The sequence below is a fragment of the Numida meleagris genome, chromosome 1, assembly GCF_002078875.1.
Source record: "Numida meleagris isolate 19003 breed g44 Domestic line chromosome 1, NumMel1.0, whole genome shotgun sequence".
NCBI classification, from domain to species: domain Eukaryota; kingdom Metazoa; phylum Chordata; class Aves; order Galliformes; family Numididae; genus Numida; species Numida meleagris.
In genome coordinates, this window is record NC_034409.1 from 17,288,647 (window position 1) to 17,308,368 (window position 19,722).

A 19,722-nucleotide genomic window follows, 5' to 3' on the forward strand; every position below is an offset into this window, starting at 1 on the left:
ACTGATTCACTATATGCATAGATACATGCATACGTAATCCATAATTATGTATGCATAGAGAATTATGCATACATAGATAATTAAAAAGTCATTTTTTAAGCTATTTGTGAAAAAGAACTCTTGATGATTATTTTATTTTGGTATGTTTTAAAAGCTGAGAGTACATGAACACTTAGGTAGTTTAGTATGGTACTTAAGAGAGGCAGAGAGAGCTAGCAGTTATGGTTTCTTAATCTACAAGGGGCTATTTCCAAGCTGCAGACTCAGTCAAGCAGCACTTTGTTGAGAGGAACCCCCAAGAAACCCATTGCAAGTTTTGCTTGAGTCAGTACTGCAAACTCAGTGCCATTGGTATTGTTAGACATATAAATATTTCCAATAAGAATTCCCCATTGCTCCTGTAAAATAAGAGTTTGTTGAGAAAGCTGTTTTGCAGACAGTTACTATTAAAAGAAAACAATGAAATTCCTGCAGGTGGAATAACCTAAGTTGCTTCCGTCAGCATTTTTAAAACCGATTGCAGACACTGAACCAAGCAGTGTTGGTTGGTTTTGAATCTCTTGGTTGTATCAGGTGTTGAACTTGTTTGATTCATTTTACTTAGTATGCTTTTCAATGTAAAAGAAAGCAATAGCAAGAGATTTAAATTTTAAATGCTTAATTTTTAGGAGCCCCTGGTGTTTTGTTAGGCAAATGGCCTTATTATAACTGACAGCAGACCACTCAGTTGTTTAGTAAGGAAAGGCCAGTATACTCCTATGAGAGTTAAAAAGGAGTCCTGTAGAAACAGTACTAAATAGATCTGAGGCATTTCCTTTTGTTGTTAAATTTTATCAGTTGCCTTAGGGGTTTGCAGAACTGTGATTATTGTCTGAAAATCCGTACTTGTTGTCTTCCTAAAAGATACGCAGTACCTCAACCAGAAATTGTCAAGATTATAATGGAAAAATTGCTGGATTAAATTTTATGGCCTGCATAAAGATGGAGATCAGGTTATATTAATGTAACTTTTTGCTTCAACCCCTAAAATTTACAACTTACCACATTTCCTGTAAAAGAGTGCAATTCAAAAATTAGTTTTAACTCTCAGAGGTCTTGGTCTGATTTTTAACAGTTGGTGGAGAACCATGACTGTTTACAGTGCCTTATTTTCAGATCTCATAAAGCTTAAAAAAGTACTTCACTGTATGTTGCCTATGCTTATGTCCTGTCCTTGGTCCCTCGCAGCCTCTGCTGCACTGCTTTTAGCAGTGACTATGACTCCTGATGCAAGCACTGATGCCTAGGATTGCACACAATGAAAGATGGGGGTGGGCAATACCTAAAAGAACAGTATTTCCCTATTCTTTACCCAACAACCAATCCCTTTATTGTACTTCTGTAGAAATAGTTTTGAAATTTTCAAGTGAAATTTTCTGATGGTGAAGGAGACAGGGAGAGTATTGGCCTTTAACTGTGGCTGTTCATAGCTGTACTGGATATGTTCAAATAAATAAAATATTGCCTGCAAAATGAAAAAAGAAAGATTATTCCTTCTAATCAGTGATGATTTCTCTTATAGAACTCCTTCTTAACTCTACAGTATTTATTACATAAGACATCTAAAGTATTTTTTGAAGTAGAATCTGATGTGTCTTTGAAAATTAGATCCTGCATGGTTTATACTACATATACAGGGTGAAAACACCCACACACTGGCTGAGTTTTGGAAATGAATTACATTATTTGTCTTTTTAAAATATGTCTCCTGATATTACACACTATATGATAAAAATAAAGCAAAACTAGTAACCTTATGTAAATGTAAATTTTATATTTGTGCTTTTATTTTCAATTAATACAGAGAAAACTTTTCTAAGTTTGGAGAATGGTAATCACCCAAACTAAGCACAAAAGATAGGGAAAATACTTATATTTCAAATTATGTAAAACTTAGGTAAGGAACGGTAACATTTTATGTATGTGAAAAGCTACATTAAAAAAAAATGATCATGTGGCCTCATCTGTCAGAAATCATTCTGCGTACCCATGATGTTGGGTGGTTAGCCGACAAGATTTGTGATTGATCTTGCTGTCAGCATGTAACAAACATTCATGACTGTGCCACTGTTTCCCATGGACACTTGCCAGTGCAGTGCATGTTAAAGGAATTACCTTCTATGCAGCATTTAAACACTTTTGCCCTCCTATTGGTCAAACACCGGCTGATGAAAGCAGTAGTCATGAGAAAAAGCCAGTGTCCAAGTTATCTAAAAGTTGACATTGCAGTCCCCTGCAGCAAGATTCTTGGGGTACTGACAAAGTAATACTTATGAAAACAGGTTCGGAGAGTCACAGTTGGATATGTTCTTTGTATTCTCATTGTGAAAGATAATACCATATAATTGTCTTCCTTCATTTTCATTTTAACCTTTTCACCGCTTTTATTAAAAGTTTTCTTAATTTTCATTTAGGTACCATTAATTTGCAAATTGTGCACAGAGCATCTAGGCGTGGAATAGAGGGAAATCATGGGGGGCATGCAATAAGTGCAGTCTCTTCCCTGAGTTTCCTTTTCTAATACTTTTAATTGTTCGCATTGAGGCAGTGGAAAGTGTCCTTCTGTGCTAGTCAATGATCTCGCTTCAACTCAATTTGCTTGCATGTTCTCTTCTTACATACGTGACAAAAGGAGGGCAGGGTTTCCCACTGCTGTAGTTGTTGACAAAGGAAGCCCATTGTACTTGAGAACAGCTGCATTATTATCCCTTTCAGTGCACAATAAGTGTCACCACCATGTCACAGCAGCAGTGTACATGCTGACACTGAACTTGGAAAGTACCAAAGGCAATGAGGGTCAGAGGAGAACAACTGCTAAATGTTTGTCCTTTGAATGCACAGGGAGAGCACTAATATTCCCAAAAATAGTTTTAAAAGATTAAAGAATAACCCATTTCGGTTCTCACTCAAAGTTTCACATTCTCATTCTCATTGCTTCATCTATGCAAAAGATGAAGTGTCAAATTAAGATGTAAATATTTTTGTTTTGCTTTTTCTTACTGACCATGCACAGACTTTATTGAACAAAAGTAGTGAGCCTGTGTATGTGAGCATTGCACAGCTCGAGTCCAAAAAAGGATGTTGACTCTTGCCATCATTTCTGTACATTTCACCTTCCTGAGAGCACAGAATCAGATAGTCTGCAGTAATATGTGAAACTGCAAATGCCACCTACATCGACTCCAAGGCTCAGCCTGTTTTCAGACACTTCTTCTAAGATTGGTTTATAACCTTCCTGTCTTCCTTTCTACATTAGCTTCATAGCTTTTTTTACCAGCTTCTTTTCAGTGACTGCACTGATATGTGCATATACTTAATAGACAGGAGTTCTGGGGCCATTTTTCCTCTTCCACAGTTGCGCTTGTGTAATGCAGGGATGGTCACAAGTATTTGTCCAATTATTTCACATTCTTCCTTTAACCACAGTGAATCTTGTCTTTCACTGCAGTACTTTGCTCATATCAGGACGATTGGAATTAGTGTACTTGATTGAAAAAAAATCAATTCTATTCTTTAGCCTTCACTTATCCGTGTCATCCTGCTGACTTCACTGAACAAGTTGCACAGGTTTTTGACCTTGTTCAACTGCCTCAGCAGCTGCTACTTACAGTGGGGCTTTGTCCTGTGCTGTCCTCTGTTACCTTCCTTTCCTGTCTTATTCTTTATTTTCTATTATCTGTTTTCTTGTTGCTTTCCATTATAGTCTCTGCCCTTTGCTGTTGTCTTCGAATCCCTTTCTTTAGGTCTGAAATTGTTGTCCCTCTCCAGTTAAATCTGCTGCTCTTGGTGTGCTGGCAGCCAAGTGAAATGTGGTGAAAACCTGATCTCTGGCGGATTCTTTGCTGGCATAACACAGCACAGATTTTTAGTTGCTTCCAGCACACTAATTGAATACAGCAGAGCAGAACAGTAGGGGGTAGCAACAGAAGACACTGAGTCCTGACAAAGGCTTTCTCCAAGAGTAGGCGTTCAATTAGCATATCTTATTAGATGACAAATGCTAACTACCCACAGACAATGAAGTGCTGGATCATTCACAGGTTGAAAAGCAGTTAATATGTACTTCTTTGGGTATTCAGACGTGCTGAAATCCTGGTCTATGTTGTGGACCAGGTTGCCTATTGAAAGCATTGGCCTTGTGATGCGTAGAAACCACTAGCTTAGAAGAGGCTACTCACACATGTAATATGTCTACAGAAAATTCTAACGTGTAGATTCTATCTGCATTCATTATTTATAATGATTTTCATGATGCTTGCTGTGACCCTGTGAGACTTGGCAAACTATACAGTTGTGTTTTTTTTTCTTCTAACTGTTAGATTGTTTTATAAGCTGTTGAAATATACGTGCTATATTTGCTGAACTGCTTTTCTGTGTGAGCAATTGTAGTAATTGCCAGAGAAAGGCCAAGGGGTTGAGAATGAATGCAGAGATACACTGCAGTCTCAAATGAGCGCAATTATAAATAGAAGAAATTTAGTCCTTGCATCTTAAAATGGAAATAGACATAAATTGACTGTGAAACTGATTTGTAGGGCATTTTCCATTTTAGGGTAGTGCTTCATTCATATAGGTATTTGAACAACTTGATGCAGACAAATCTAAGATAACTACTATCACTAGATCACTAGATTAGTGCCTCCAAAGAATAACTGAAAAGGGAGGGATTGTTTATTCAGTGCTAAAGGTCCCTTGTATTTACTCTCATATATTTATTTTCATAATTGATGTATTTATGTATTATTTGGAGCAGCATAAAGAGGAAATCCTGCTATTGGGAAACACAAACAGGAAAGAAGATAAGAGCTGTTGAATTTCATTACATTGCTCCCAGAATGCGCATTCTGCGTTGATTTTTTTTTTTAATTATGGGCTGGTGGGGTTTTTTTTGTTGCTTTTTTTTTTAATGGTTTGTTTTGTTGTTTTTACCCTTTGTCATGTGTTCTGGAGATTTCTTATGTATAAATAGTCTTTCTGATTTGTGAGATATCTTTGAACTTTCTTCTTCTTCAGCTGTCAGTAGGTATTAATTTTATAGTCTTGTGAAGATTCAGCAAAACTTCATGTACCTTCTTAAAATTAATAGGATGCCTGGATGCGTTGCTAACTGTGTGCTAAATATGCTAGTTTGGGAGTTAAACCTGTCTTGCTGTGGCATACTGAGGTAGCTGAGTGTTTACACAGCTTCATCCAGCAACCTCTTATGTCACAACTGAATTCCTAGGGACCATCCATATAGATTGCAGGAGTGTCCCTTAGGGAGCAGTAGTTCAGAATGATATGGATGACTGCATAATTGATATGGATGACTGTATTTTATACTGCTCCTCCCCAAAATACATTGTGCATGGTATAATCTACACTGTTTCTGGTAAACCAAAACTTTCATCCCTTTGCATGGAATAAGTCAATAGTGAAGGCTTCTTCTCAGCAGTGGGGACACAATAAAACTTCTCCCTAACTGAAGCTGTATTTGGGGTGAGTTGCAAGACTTTTCTTCCTTGTCATTCAGTCTTTTACTCTTCATCCAGTAACCTGGTATCAATTTGCAGCCTTTCAGTAGTCTGCAGGAGATCACTTTTTTTTCCATATATTTCTCAACCTTCTTCCCAATCTTGACAGCAAGAGCAAAATGACAAAATGAGTGTCTAGACATTGCTATATTGCTGTTCTTAGAACTAAGTAGTCTTTGGTCTAGATGTCCTAATAAATAATTGAGATGAGCTAACTCTGTGAATTAACACTGCTTTCAGTGTTTTAAGTGGAGCAGAATGACTGCTGTAAAAGGTATCTAAGGTTTGTGATGTTTCCTTGTTGTATAGTAAAATGGATTAATGTTTGGGACTTATACACTATTACAGTCAAATTGCTGCACTAAAGACAGTACATTATTGCAGTTCTTGGTAAAGAACTCTGATTCAGTTTCTTTCTCTTGGCCTCTTTCCTGATTCTGCAGTTTCACTGATATGTGTTTTTAAATGCCTATTGCTGTGCATAAAATTATTTTTGTTAATTTCTCATATGTCTGTAATAAAGCATGCTCTTTTTTTTCTGAAGGCAAATGAGACAGATAAAGGTCTCTGCACAAGTGACCTCTAAGAATTCAGAAATGTTGCTTCCAACTCCACAACAAATTTCTTGTGTTACCTTGGGCAAGTTAATTAACCTCTGTACTAATTAGGGATAGTTAAAATTAGCTACTAGATTTAGGTAAAACTAGCAAAACTTAAGAAACTGCAAAGTTTTTTTGGTAGGTAGAGAGTGTATATGTACCAAATCAGGCAGAGGAGAGAGACGGTTGGAGCTAATGTTAAAACAGTCAAGGAAAGAGTTTATTGCTGAATAAAATGTAAGAAGGAATTGGAAAAACATGAGCTAAGGAGAATAGAGAGGTAGGGAGAAGGGTGGGATGATGATACTATTTGGGATCAGCTGGAGGTGATCAATAAGGGAAGATGTAGATCTTGTGCAGTTAAAAGGGGCACTAGGATAAATTTGTTTCTGTAACTGCACCTAAACTGGCAAAGCTACAGGCATTCTTGAACTTTGGGGATCAGCTGTGCCAATGAGCTTTCAGATTTTCAGAATAACAACAGTGAAGTAAGGTATGAAAATCAAAAAGTAAATATTTTCATCAGTGCGTACTTTACATCCTGCACTAAGTGCTACAAGTTACCACTGAAAAAAATAATATGCAGGAGGATATTGTTCTGTAAGAAGTACAAATGATCTAAGCCATCAGATAAGAACTATGTTTAAAAACTCTGTGTTCCATTTGGGCTTAGGAGAAATCTTCCTTGCTCTCTACTACAAAGAATTTTCCACTTGTTACTGCAGACACCTGGAAGTGACTGACTTTCTTTAGATTTTTCTGCAGTGATTTTCCTTATGATTTCTAAACATTCATTTCACACACCACTTTTCATGCCTAGAAGTATGATGTATTCTAAAATAATATTCTCAGTATGCAAGTGCTGTTTTAAGCAAAATTCTTATTCAGTGAAAAAAATGATGTACTTTTTTTTATTTTACTTTTAAGTTCATTCCTACAACACTTGGGGAAAAAAAAAGTTGCAATCTGCCTGACTGTGTTGATCTAACATACATTACATGGCTGTAAGTTTTTGCATTTACTGCTGCTGAGCAAGATTTATCTCACTTTTTGCTATCGCAAAACGTCATGAATTTTAGTTGAGAGATTGACTAGAGATGCAGCAACTGATAACTATCTGAATGTAGAATTAATGTTTGAAAGTACAGAAAATAAAGCTGTTTCTCTACAGAAAAGGGTGCATATAATTTAAACCAGGTGAGAAGCTTAGACACAAATTTCTAATTGTGATATTTAGCAGAAATAAATAGTGCTCTGAATCACTTCACAGTTAAATATTTTTAAATGTGATCATGGATAAACTTTTTTCTTTTTTTAACAAATCCATTGTGAAGTGCTTTATTAAACAGAATACTTAAGAGCATTTCAGTGGGTAGCTTGGCATCGTGTTGGTATCACCCCTGCCTGGCTGGTACACCTCAGACCTGTTTGTATGAGAAGCTGTTGGATTGTCCCTGTTTGTTCTCTTGCTCAAATGGCATTACCCAGGAAAGCAATTCCTCTGTGTGTGGAGCATCGTCAGTTCCTATTAACTTCAGCTGAAGTGAAGGGGCACAGCCTTTCTTAGGGGGATGCACAGTCACGCCAGATCAGGTTCTTGAGGTGAAACTCAGTTGTTTGAGGAAGGTCTGTACAAGGTCTACGTACCACTTAAGTACCACGTAATTCTTTATAATGGAGCTCGGAGGGGATTTGAGGAGTCTGATAGGCTTTTTGTTGTCTATCTGCAGAGGTCTGAATTTCACCCCTGGGGAATATAGGAAGTAAAATTGCAACTATACTGCCTGAGGAAATACATTGTATTCCTTTGCTTTGATGGGTATAACTCATTTTAAATTACCAGAATTATTAGAAGTTCTTGATACTGTGCTGATAAAACATTTGTACACTTTGCTACTTATATCATTTAGCTTCACTGCGATACTCAGCTGTAATGGGCAAACTGAAAAGGAAAAATGCAGAAATAGACATAACCCCACAGATAAGAATATGGCCTCTGTTGTAGCTATATGTGCTTAAGAGAACAATACGTCTGTATAAACTTCAACTTACACACAAGTTTGAGGGTGTCCACCTGCCTACTTCTGGCAGATGGCCCAAAAAAGAAAGCACGTTAAGGTGGGAATATGAGTGTGTTTTTTATACAAAATTGTCTCTCCAAAATTATTATGTTAAGGAAGAGGGCAGACATTAACTAAGTTAAACTGTACAGGGGAAACTACAAAGAGATTTTAGGAGGGGAAAAAAAAAGTTATCAGCTTGAAAAGTGTTAGATTTCCAGGGCTGGGGGGGGAGAGACCCTATGGAGCAAACTTCATAGAGCAAACAAGATGTGCTTTAACACATGAGCTGAGTAATTTTTCCTGGGAAAAAAAAAAAAAAAAGAAAAAAAAAAAGAAAGAAAAAAGCTTTTAGATGCATGAGCTAGCCAATATGCTTAAGATAGAACACACCAAGAGAATTTTACAAGATTTCTAAATTTGTGTGGATATAGCCAATACCCAGAGCAAGGGCTCGTATATTTGTGGTATTACAGATAGCTGCATTCTGAGATAGCAAACAAGCAAACACTAAGTGTAATCCATAGGGGAAATATATTTTTGAAGGTTACTTCAAATTATGTTTCCAAGAAAACCTCATACCTGAGATAATACTGGCAATCTAATATGTATTTTTGAGTTTAACTGACTGTTCAGTCTTTCACTGAGCCTTCATATTTTTGAGACATTGATAGAAATAGCCATTTCAATATGTGATTTGCAAAACATATAAATGCAAATGGGTGAGGTTTGGTGTTAACGGTTTACTAAAGTTTTTCTGTGAAGTCTGCAACTGAATGCATGCCTTCGCTCAGGATGAGGCTATTATGATTTACATAAAAGATGTTAGCCTTGAAAACTGGTACAGTCCAGTTCTCAGTAGAGCAGTACCTGTGCACCCCAAGTACAATTCGTATTTCATTTTCTGTCATAAAAACTTAGTTGATCTACTTCAAAAAAAAAAAAACTGTAGTTATGAAATTTTTGGAGAATCATTCCTCTAGTGATATATATCCCCTAGTGAACAGAGAACATTCCTATGTAGATGTTAGGGAGCTGTAGTGTTTTTTCAGTAATGAAAATCTTGTTGTGAATTTCAGATTGAGCTTCCACTGAAAGAAATGTTTGTTATATTGCTGGAGCTTACCAACAATTGTACTGGGACTGAGGACACAAGTTGTTTCATGTCAAAATACTGGAAAGAATTTTATTGAAAAAGACTTTAAATTACAGTTGTATTTCTTACCATTGTTTAGTGACATTGGGAATTGTGTTCTTAAGTAGCTCCAGACAGGAAATCAAGGGTGTGAGGAGACTATTCAGGTGAGTGTAAAGAGCTGCCACCAGGTGTAAATGCCTGCTTTTAATCTCCTTGAACCCAAAATTAATTTGAAGCACCATAAGCTTCATGTACATTTCTTTCCCTTGTAGCTCTCATCTGTTGATCTCATGATCCATTGGATGACTCAGATAATAGTGTTACACATGAACACAGAGGAGAACATGATCTCTGTCTTTGTATGTAGAATTTGTTTTCACATTGAATCCTAAAACACATGTACATACATGTTGAGGTGGCAAAGCTTTCTCATAGCCTAGCCCAATATTGTCAAGGTGATCTCTCAAAGAACTGAAGGTCATTTTCTGTGGACTACAAGCTTTACAGTCTGAGTAAAAACAGATTGTTCATCATTTAGCATAAACATGTGACACCATGCAAGAAAGTCTGTGCCTGTACATGTATTATAAAAAAAACATCCCAAACTAACCTGGGCCCCCAACACAAAAGATATGGAGCTGTGGGTCAGAGAAGGGCCTTGAAGATGATCAAAGGGCTGTAGCACCATTCTTTTGAAGGAACGTTGAGGGAGTTGGGCTTGTTCTTCTTGGAGAAGAGAAAGCTCCAGGGAGACCCCACTGTAGCTTTCCAGTACTTAAAGAGAGCTTATAAACAGAAGGGAAAATGACTTTGTATACAGTCAGATTTTGATAGGGCAAGAGGGAATGATTTTAAATTAAAAGAGAGGAGATATAGATGAGATATTAGGAGGAAATTTTTACTCAAAGGATGGTGAGGAACTGGAAGAGTCTTGCTAGAGAAGCTGTGGATGCCCCATCCCTGGAGGCATTCATGGCCAGGTTGGATGGGGCCCTGGGCAATCTAATCTAGTGGGTCTAGTGGGTGGCAACCCCGTCCATGGAAGGGGGGTTGGAACTAGATGATCATTAAGGACCCTTCCAACCCAAGCCATTCTATAATTTTAACTCTCCACTCTACAATTTTCCCAACATGGAGAATGAAAGAACGATGAAATATCTGATCTTAGTCATATTGCTTAGTATTCCACCAGAATGAACCCAACTACTAAAGAGGTGAACTCAAAATAAGTACTATTATAACCCAGAAATACGCTTACAAGAATTAACCCACCTTTTTTCTCACTAGCTTGCAGAAAAATTTCTCTATATAGCTAGTCTACGTCTCCTTTAATACTCTGTTACACAACCTTGAGGAAGTCATGAGGAACCAGCTTGTTAGAGAGAGTAAGCATTAAGAGAAGCCACAAAGCACCAAACACAACACCTTTCAGGTAGTTAGGGACCTTCACCTTTCTGACTAGATCTCCTTTCCCCTGTAGTAATTGAGCAATAGGGTTTTTGTTCCAGGTCTATTGTCTCCTTCCCCATGATTTCCTAAAGTTTTCTTCCTTCAGCACTAGTCGTAGAATCAGAGGGTATCTCAAGTTGGAAGAGACCCACAAGGGTCATTGAGTCCACACAGGACCACCCAAAATTCAAACCCTACATCTGAGAGTGTTGTCTAAACGCTCTTTGAACTACAGCAGGCTTAGCGCAATGACCACTGACTTCCCTGGGGAGCCAGTTCCATGCCCACTGCCCTCTGGTGAAGAACTTGTTCATAGTTCCCAACCTAACCCAACCCTGTCACAACTCCGTGCTATTCCTCTGGGTTCTGCCGCTGTCACAGAGAGCAGAACTCAGTGCTGCCCCTCTGCTCCCTGTGAGGAGCTGCACCCACCATGAGGCCTCCTCTCAGTTCCCCTGCTCTGGGCTGAGCCAACAAAGCAACCTCAGCTATCCATGACGTCCTGCTTGTGTTTTTAGTTCCTGTCCATGATGCCCTGCTCATGTTTCTAGTTCCTGTCCCTGACTATGCCTACCACTGCAAGTATCACAGTGTTTTCCCAATTGCTGTAATTGTTGACCTCTTTACCTGTTACAGCTTTTCTCTCTCCACTGACTCTCATGTCTATTTACTCTGTAAGCTATTCAGGATAAGATTATTTACAGCCTAACACAATGGATCTCAGTCATAGGTCATTTTTAGGCTATTGTAATGATTAGTTAAAATAATAAGGCTCCAGTTGTTAGCATCCACAATGTTTCATTGACTGTAAATAGCATGGAATTTAAAGTTACCTAACCTTTATGTTCTTTTTCTGTATGACAGAGCTATCTTTTTATTTATTGTTGTTATTTAAGCTCTATTTTTATTATGAAATTTGCTGGCACAGCAGATGTTCTAAATAATTCTGTAAATTGCCTAAGGCTGTTTATATCATAACCTATGGGTGCATAATCAGATGATGAAAATATACAACTCTAATGAGAAAATGCTTAGAAACAAGTGAAATGTGAACTCTCCTGCCAACCTTTTTTATTGTTTTTTTTGTTTTTCTGTTCAGCACGAATTATCAAAACAAAACAGTGGTGTGAAATGCTGCCATGTTTAGAAGGAGAAGGCTGTGATTTGCTAATCAATAAATCAGGCTGGACCTGTACACAACCAGGAGGTCGGATAAAGACAACCACGGTAAATCACTTCTCTTTTCTATATTCAGTTTCTTTTTCACTGTGTTTTATTGAAAAACAAAGAGTGAGATTTCTAACTGCTTTTCAGCACAGATATGTAAATTCTGTTGCCTTATAATTAAGCTATGTGTCCAAATGTTCGTATTGAAATGCATAGAAGTGCTATCACAAAGACAGGAAAAAGTGTAAAGTGCCCCTAAGAACGGAAAATTTGTCAAGGTTTTCTTATAAGGGATATGTTTAACTAACACATGTATTCAGGCTGAAAATGGTTTCTTATTTCTTCACTGTATGAAAATTTTCTTACACTGAGGAAGTGTAGGGTATAAAACTGAGCACATGTTCTAGCAGAGCAGAAAGAAAGCACAGACAGATCTTTAGTTTTCATTGAGGCAGTAACTGAGCAGCATAGAAAACCTATTAAAAAAAAAAAACATTTTAGCTTCATTTTGGTCCTAGTTTGTTGATAGAATCTTCAGATCTCTGATTTGGTGTCTTGGGGCACATGCTTGCAGTGAAGCTGATAGTGTATATGGCAGTAATAGTTTCTAGAGTCTGTAATATAGCAAATATTTCTATAAAATGTTCTCAAATGCCAATAATTCTCTGACTTCAGAAATGGAAAAAATTGTGATAAGTATATTAGAGAAACATTCTGATAGCTAGCTAGAACTCGTGAAATGATTTTTCCCCTACAAACATTTTTTAGATTTACAGGGAGCTTGAGTGTAATTTAAATTAGAACAATTTCAAGAATATTTTGTGTTACAAGTACTTATTAGTGAGGACTAAATTAATGCCTATCAACCCCTGCACAATTTCTCTGTCTGAAGAGGAGACAGACAGCAGTAGAAAGCCTCTTATAGCTTTAGAATATCTGTATTTTGGAAAATTAACAATTTTCTCTTTTATAAAAGGAATGAAGATTTGATGGGACTTTATAAGATATATGCAAAAGAAACTCTATGAATTGTGATTACTGTTTCGATGCTCTTATATTTGCTAGACATAATTTTCGTTATGGACAGGGCTGCAAAATTAACTCAGTTTCCGAGGTCTTACTTAGATATTGTTTGCCTATAGATATTTTCAATTCAAGTTACATAAGCATGACCCAAAAAAAAAAAAAAAAAAAAGTTTTAAACATTAATATGAGCTTCTAATGGCAAGAACTCCTGATATAGCTTGTCAGACCAAAAGTATTATCTTAAATCTTGTTAATGCAGGGGTGTTTTCTGTACTTGAGGTAAACAGAAAACCTGTGTACCATGACACATTATCAGCTGTCATTATAGTTCTTTATTTGATGTTTTATGCTAATGGAATGGCTGAATAACGCAAAGTAAGCTGAAGATCTCTCCATCGGTATCTATCTTTAATAAAGTGATTCAGAGAACCTTTCAGATTTAACACCACAAGCTTGATTCTGAGCTCTTACTTGTCTGTATAGCTCTTAAATGCTATTGACATGAATTGAATGACTCATGATTTTGATTAACATAAATGAAATTATAATCATGCCCCATCTCAGTTAAATTATGGCCGTGGCTATTACATTATTATGAAGCAGACTCTCCCCCACACAGAGACATTATTGTCATTGGTGAGGAAAGATTTTTCCGGAGAGCCAACTGTAGAACAGCTCTGAGCATAAGCCCTCATCTAACATTGAGCAGCCTTCAACAGTTGGTATCACACATGCAGACACACAACAAACACACAGTATTTTTCAGTCAAGCCAGACTAGCACTCAGAATGTTTAAAGAGGCTCTGAATCCAGAATGGGAAGGAAAGTAAAACCAACCAGCAGCAAAACCAAGAAACTGTGAGCCATAATGCAGTAGTAATGAAATGACATTTTAACAAATGTTCATTTGTTCTCTAGACGCTTCATTGAAGGTTATGGAAAGCTCTGGACAATGGTATCAGGGATGGAAACTGTGTCTTAGGATAACTCTTTGAAGTGCCTGACTGTGATTAAAAGAAATTTTCTAGCAGAACAATCATGAGACGTTTTTTCTAGCAGTATTCTTACGTCAAAAGCTACTGAAGCAGTCGAGTAACTTCTATTTCTGCTCAGAATACGCATCTGAGTTACCAGTCCCATAGTGGCATCTGATTATAATGGGAAGGATCATCAATCAGCAAAGGGACAGGAAGATGGTCACCAGGAAGAATGGGGAAATTCATGTCCAAACATGTTAAATTAATTATTATACATTATTTTTTATTGTTAAGTAGAAACAATTTTTAACCACACCTTCAGTGGTAGCTACATTATATCCTTACTTATATCCTAACTTACAGTTTTGTTAACTCACATTTGTTAATCTAATATTTGCAGGCCTTTTCTAAATATATTAATTGGTATCATGAAGAGGTTTGGCACTAGGTCTTACTTTGTCATGGCGGTGATAGATCATATAGCAGAGATATCTCTGGTAAATGCTGAAGACAGTCATTTGCTACCTGTACTGATGCCAGGACAGTATTGAACTCTGATGGACTGAGACCAGCTGTTGTGATAATACCAGCTGTTGCACTGATTACAGATAGTTGTGTGTAAGTGTAACTTTTGAATAGTTGGTTTAGAAGAAGCACATGAAAAGATAGAACTTGTGGAGATTCTGTCTAGGGCATGATTTCTGTATGTGAGAATATAATCTAGGACTTCTAGTTAAATATGGTTTTTACCAAAGCAAGGATGAAATAGTTTTCGTTTTCTTTGGATATGTTTAACATTTAATGTTTTTTCCTACTTTCCTATTTACCACACAAATAGCATAAGAAAATACACTTTTCTCCAAAGTATAAATGCAATTTATTTAAACTGCTACTTTAAATTTGTGTCAAAATTCTGTAGACTTTCTATGAGGAGCCAGATTTTTTTCACTGCATGGCACTCTTTGTAATTACCTCTGGAAATAATGCAAAGAAATCAGAATTCTCTCCTCACATGGGTAGGAGTGTTTTATATCCATTTTGTGCTCACTTTGCACAGCTATAAATGACTACACAAGGTGCAAGGCAAAGGAGAATCAAACTCAAAGTATATTCTAAATGGATCTGGATGTCACTTTTGCCCTGTCATCCTATATACAAGGTGTGAATGAACCAAGAATTTTTCATCTGCTAAGAGGCTTTTAGAATGGAGGATTGTCTGGGCTAAATGCCAATCTGTATATTAAGCAGCTGATACAAGGAAACAATATGGCAACTTGTAAAATAAGGTGGCAAGAGAATGCTACAGAACTGTTAGCACTTTCAACATACTAAGTACTTTCATGTAAAAAATGTCCTTACAGTCACTTTAATATCTTCTACCTTAAAAAGTTCTTCCCCTTTTGCTATTCTCACTACTATTTCAATTCTTGCTTTTTTTTTTTTTTAAATAAAGGTATATTATATTTTAGAATAGTATGTAGAATCAATAGTACCATAAAAGATGTGATAATTATTATATTTCTTCACATGTTGTTGAGAAGCTTATCCATTTTATAGGTCAAGTTAAAAATAAAAATTAAAAAAATCTTGCCAGTGTATAAATGAGAAGATACACAATGTATCAGCTTTACAGGGGAGATTAATTTTAGCAGCAAAGTGTATATATGTTGTCAATGATCCATCACTACCTAATTGTTACTTAATTAATTCCTTCTTCTACATGATGTGATTTCAATGCATGGAGCTTAACAGAACATTCATGCGCCAGTTCCTCAGTAGCTAACCTTTTGAAACCTTCGCGATTGTACTGCTAAATTAGTTGAAGTGGGAAATTAAAGAGTATGAAGAAGCTAAGAGAGAGCTCACAGTGGATAAAAGGTGTAATTACTCTGACATGGAGCTCAGTGCTTAGCTAGTAAAATTTACTAAGGATCTAGTTTCACCAAGGGACGTGACTTTCTTAATAGAGTTTACTTACACACATAGCAACTTAGCATTCCTCACCATTAATATAAATGACACGCTGGCTGGGTTGGAAAGGCAATTTGTTCTTTACTCTGAAAATACAACAGCAGTTTTTATTGGCTGCAACTTAAATCAAGATTTTTTTTTGTAGAGCCTTATCATACACAGATGTATGATAATGGTAATATACTGGTTTTCTTTTCATCATTGACTTATGAGCAATGTGTTCTCATTCATTCCATTACATTCAAAGTAAATAAATATATATATATGTTACATACTTGTAACATACTTGAGAATTTACTTTTTTTTAGACTGAAGACCAGCTGGAAATGTCCTGAGGCCATGGTCTAGTGGTCTGAGCTTGGGACTGGGAGCCAGAAACTCCTGAGCTCTAATCCCGGCTCTGACAGTGACTTCCTCTGTGGCCTTGGGTAAGTCACTGAACCTCTCTGCCTCAGTTTACCCAGCAGTAAAAATAAGATTAACAATCCTTAGCTACCTATCTTAGTGAATTTGGAGATCTGAATTAATATTTTAAGAGCTTTAGAAATTCAGAGTTACTTAAAAATGAAAGTACTGTTATTTATGTCCTTACTGGTGATATTCATGTTTATGTTAGATATTCACGTAACTCTGGCTTTACTGTACTTAGCTTCTCTGACATTCCAGCTCTGAGTGTTTCTAAATGTGCATTTCACATCTCCACAGCTCAGCTGATTGTATTTGGTTAAGCTGTTTTTGGAAGTTTGTTGGCATCTCACCAGTTGTAGCTCTGTGTCATTCCAGAACACAATACACACCAAAATAAGCTTTCAGAAAGCACTGAAATTAGAGCAGTGGTATGATGCAAGGATGCATGCCATGCCAAATTAGGTTTCCCTCTTTCCTTTTGATGGTCAACTTATGAAACAGATGTGTTAGACCCTCTTGTCAGGAGGTCATCTACCAATTTCTCACACTGTTCTAATTGTAAACAGGAACACTACATACAGACCAGAATTAGAGAGGACATTTTTCAGGAAACTGAAAATCCCTTCATCCAAGTCCAATGAAAGTTTTTAGAAACAAGAGGGAAGTAATGATCCTGAATTTTCTATCATTTAAGTCCAAGAATGTTGGGGAATCAGACTCTTGGGCTAAATTTAACTGATGACACCAGGAGTACATACATCCTGGCTTCAAAGTCCATATGCACACCATAGTGAGTAGCAATGTCCTCTCTGTGGTCTTTCTTCAGTTGTGGAGAAGTCATAGAATCAAAATCATTTGAGTTGGAAGAGATCTTGTTTGATCAGAATCTGGAAGTCCCCTGAGGGTCTGAGGGAAGAGGGGGTGTCATGTGTGCTTGTGTATCCAGCTCGATGAGCTTTTTGAGCAGGTGGCCATACTACGATAGGAAATCACTAGGCAGAGAAGTATCCAGCAATCAGAGAGAGAGAGATTGATGCATGATATTGTGCAGTGACACAAGCAGACCAAAAATCCTGTCTGAAGTCCCCGCAAGAAGAAGACAAACAAGTTTCCAACCCTGAGGAGATAGATGACAAAAACACAGAAGGTGAGGAGACTGTGTGCTCCTCTCTGCTCAGAGCAGAAAGAGGAGCCTCCTCCTTGACCCTGAAATGCCCGTAAGGAACAGACACGAAGCTCTGGGCATAAAAAGAGAAAAAGTTGTGGATAATGATTTAGACCTGAAAAGGGACAACCACATTAAGACTGCCCAAACACAGGCACAAGTCAGAACAAGAGCTGCCAAAATAAGACCGTGTCTTAGTCACTAAGGGGCACTGAGAGGCAGACAGTTTGCTGCCTGGATAATCTCTCCAGAGAGGTTTGCCACCTGCTCAGTGTATTCATTCATGACATCAGGAAGAGGCTAATAGCTATGATAGGACTACTGTCTGTTCTTTCTCTTTCAAGCTGGGTCAAGAGAGGCTGCAAGTAAGAAACTACAAAATATTTAAAAAGATTTTATGTCCCTTGGGAAGATGTTGAAGGGATCAGAAGCACAGGTAGAGTTCTCCTTGATCCTGCTAGTTGAAAACTGGGATCCAGGCAGAAGGGAAAGAACAGATAAGTTAAATGAATGGCTGCATGGCTGGTGTCATGCTCAGAGTTTTGTGTATTGTGACCTGGGGCACACTTTTGGGAGACTGGACATGCTGACATTAGATGGGGAGTGTAAAGCAAACAAAGGTGATGACAGAGCCTTTATTTGAGATCCAGGCACTATAGAACAAGATATGAAAGAAAGAGGGATTAACTCACCCCTCCCAGCAACAGTGTGGGGAAAAAAAGGTGAGCTGAGGAGCACAGCCCTCTCCGGTTCAAACTCTGGCACACCAGAAGAAGGTAGGAGAGGGGGGGAACCCATGCGCAGACTCTGAGTTCATACACACACCTGGAAGCACAGCTGGGAGCACCGGGGGGAGGAAGTAAGGATGAATCTAGGCTCCCCCCGCCCGCTCTGGGCACTCAGGTGCTCACATACTGGTTCAGACTATGACCTGGCAGTTCCACTGCAGGATGCAACTAACCAGGATGTGTGGCCTGGGAAGAATATGAGGATGCCATCTGGACATGTAGAGATGGGATCAGGAAAGCCAAGGCACAGATGAAACTGAACTTGGCAACAGATGTGAAAAATAACAAGAAAGCATTCTACAAGTACGTTGGTCAGAAAAAGACCAAAGAGAGTGTACTCCCTCTGATAAATGAGAAGGGAGAACTGGCTTCAAAAGTCATGGAGAATGCTGAGGTACTCAGTGAGTTCTTTGCCTTCGTCTTCACTGATAGTCAGGCTTCTTAAACCTTTAGGCAAGAGTTGAGGGAGCAAAAATCCCTCCCACTGTAACAGCAGAGCAAGTCTGAGACTGCCTGATAAGACTGAATGTGTGCAAGTCTATGGGATCGGATGATATGCATCCCATGGTCTTGAAGGAACGGGGTGAATTGATTGCCAAGCCACTCTCCATCATATCTGAGAAATCATGACTGTCAGGCAAAGTCCTTTGTGACTGGAAAAAGGGAAATATTGCTTCTATTTTTAAGAGAAGGAGAAAGGAATACCCAGAGAACTACAGACTGGTGAGCTTCATGTCTGTGCCTAGGAAAATCATGGAAAAGATCCTCCTCAGAAGCTATGTGAAGGCACATGTGAGAAGAGGACATGATCCAAGACAGCCAGAGTGGTTTCACCAAGGGCAGATTATGCCTGACAAATGTAGTAGCCTTCTACAATGGAGTGATAACTTTGGTGGATAATGGAAAACCAGTTGATGTCTACCTGAACTTGTGCAAGTCCATTGACATGGTCCTACACCATATCTTTATTTCTAAATTAGAGCGATATGGATCTGAAGGGTGGACTGTTTGGTGGAAAAAGAGTTGGTTGAATGGTCACAGCCAGAGAGTTGTGGTCAATGGCTCTATGTCCAGATGGAGACCAGTGAAAAGCTGTGTCCCACAGGGGTCCCTTGGGACCAGTGCATGTTTCTTCAGCATGTTATCAACAACATGGACAGTGGGATCAAGCGTACCCTCAGCAAGTTTGTTGATGATACTAAGATGAGTGGTACAGATGATATGACAGAAAGGATGCCATCCAGAGGGACATGGACAGGCATGAAAAGTGGACACACAAGAGTCTAATGTAGTTCAACAAGGTCAAGTGCAAGGTGCTGCACTTGGGTCAGGGCAATCCCAGATATGTATACAGACTGGGAGAAAACTCATTGAAAGTAACCCTGCTGAGAAGGACTTACAGGTTCTGATGGATGAAAAGCT

At 38.0% G+C, this 19,722-nt stretch overlaps 1 protein-coding gene across 6 annotated transcripts in view; it reads left to right on the forward strand.

Moving 5' to 3' along the window:
* FAM19A5 (family with sequence similarity 19 member A5, C-C motif chemokine like) overlaps positions 1–19,722 on the forward strand; it is a 416,638-nt gene that overhangs the window by 325,882 nt on the left and 71,034 nt on the right. For 3 of the 6 annotated variants that reach the window (XM_021384677.1, XM_021384678.1, XM_021384682.1), the window contains exons 3-4: positions 11,898–12,025; positions 16,248–16,367. In XM_021384677.1, coding sequence (XP_021240352.1) covers positions 11,898–12,025; positions 16,248–16,274 — 155 coding nt within the window. In that variant the 3' untranslated portion in view covers positions 16,275–16,367. Of the gene's footprint in view, positions 1–11,897; positions 12,026–13,909; positions 14,097–16,247; positions 16,368–19,722 lie in introns of those variants that run through there. The other 3 variants (XM_021384681.1, XM_021384680.1, XM_021384679.1) reach the window with 2 other exon arrangements.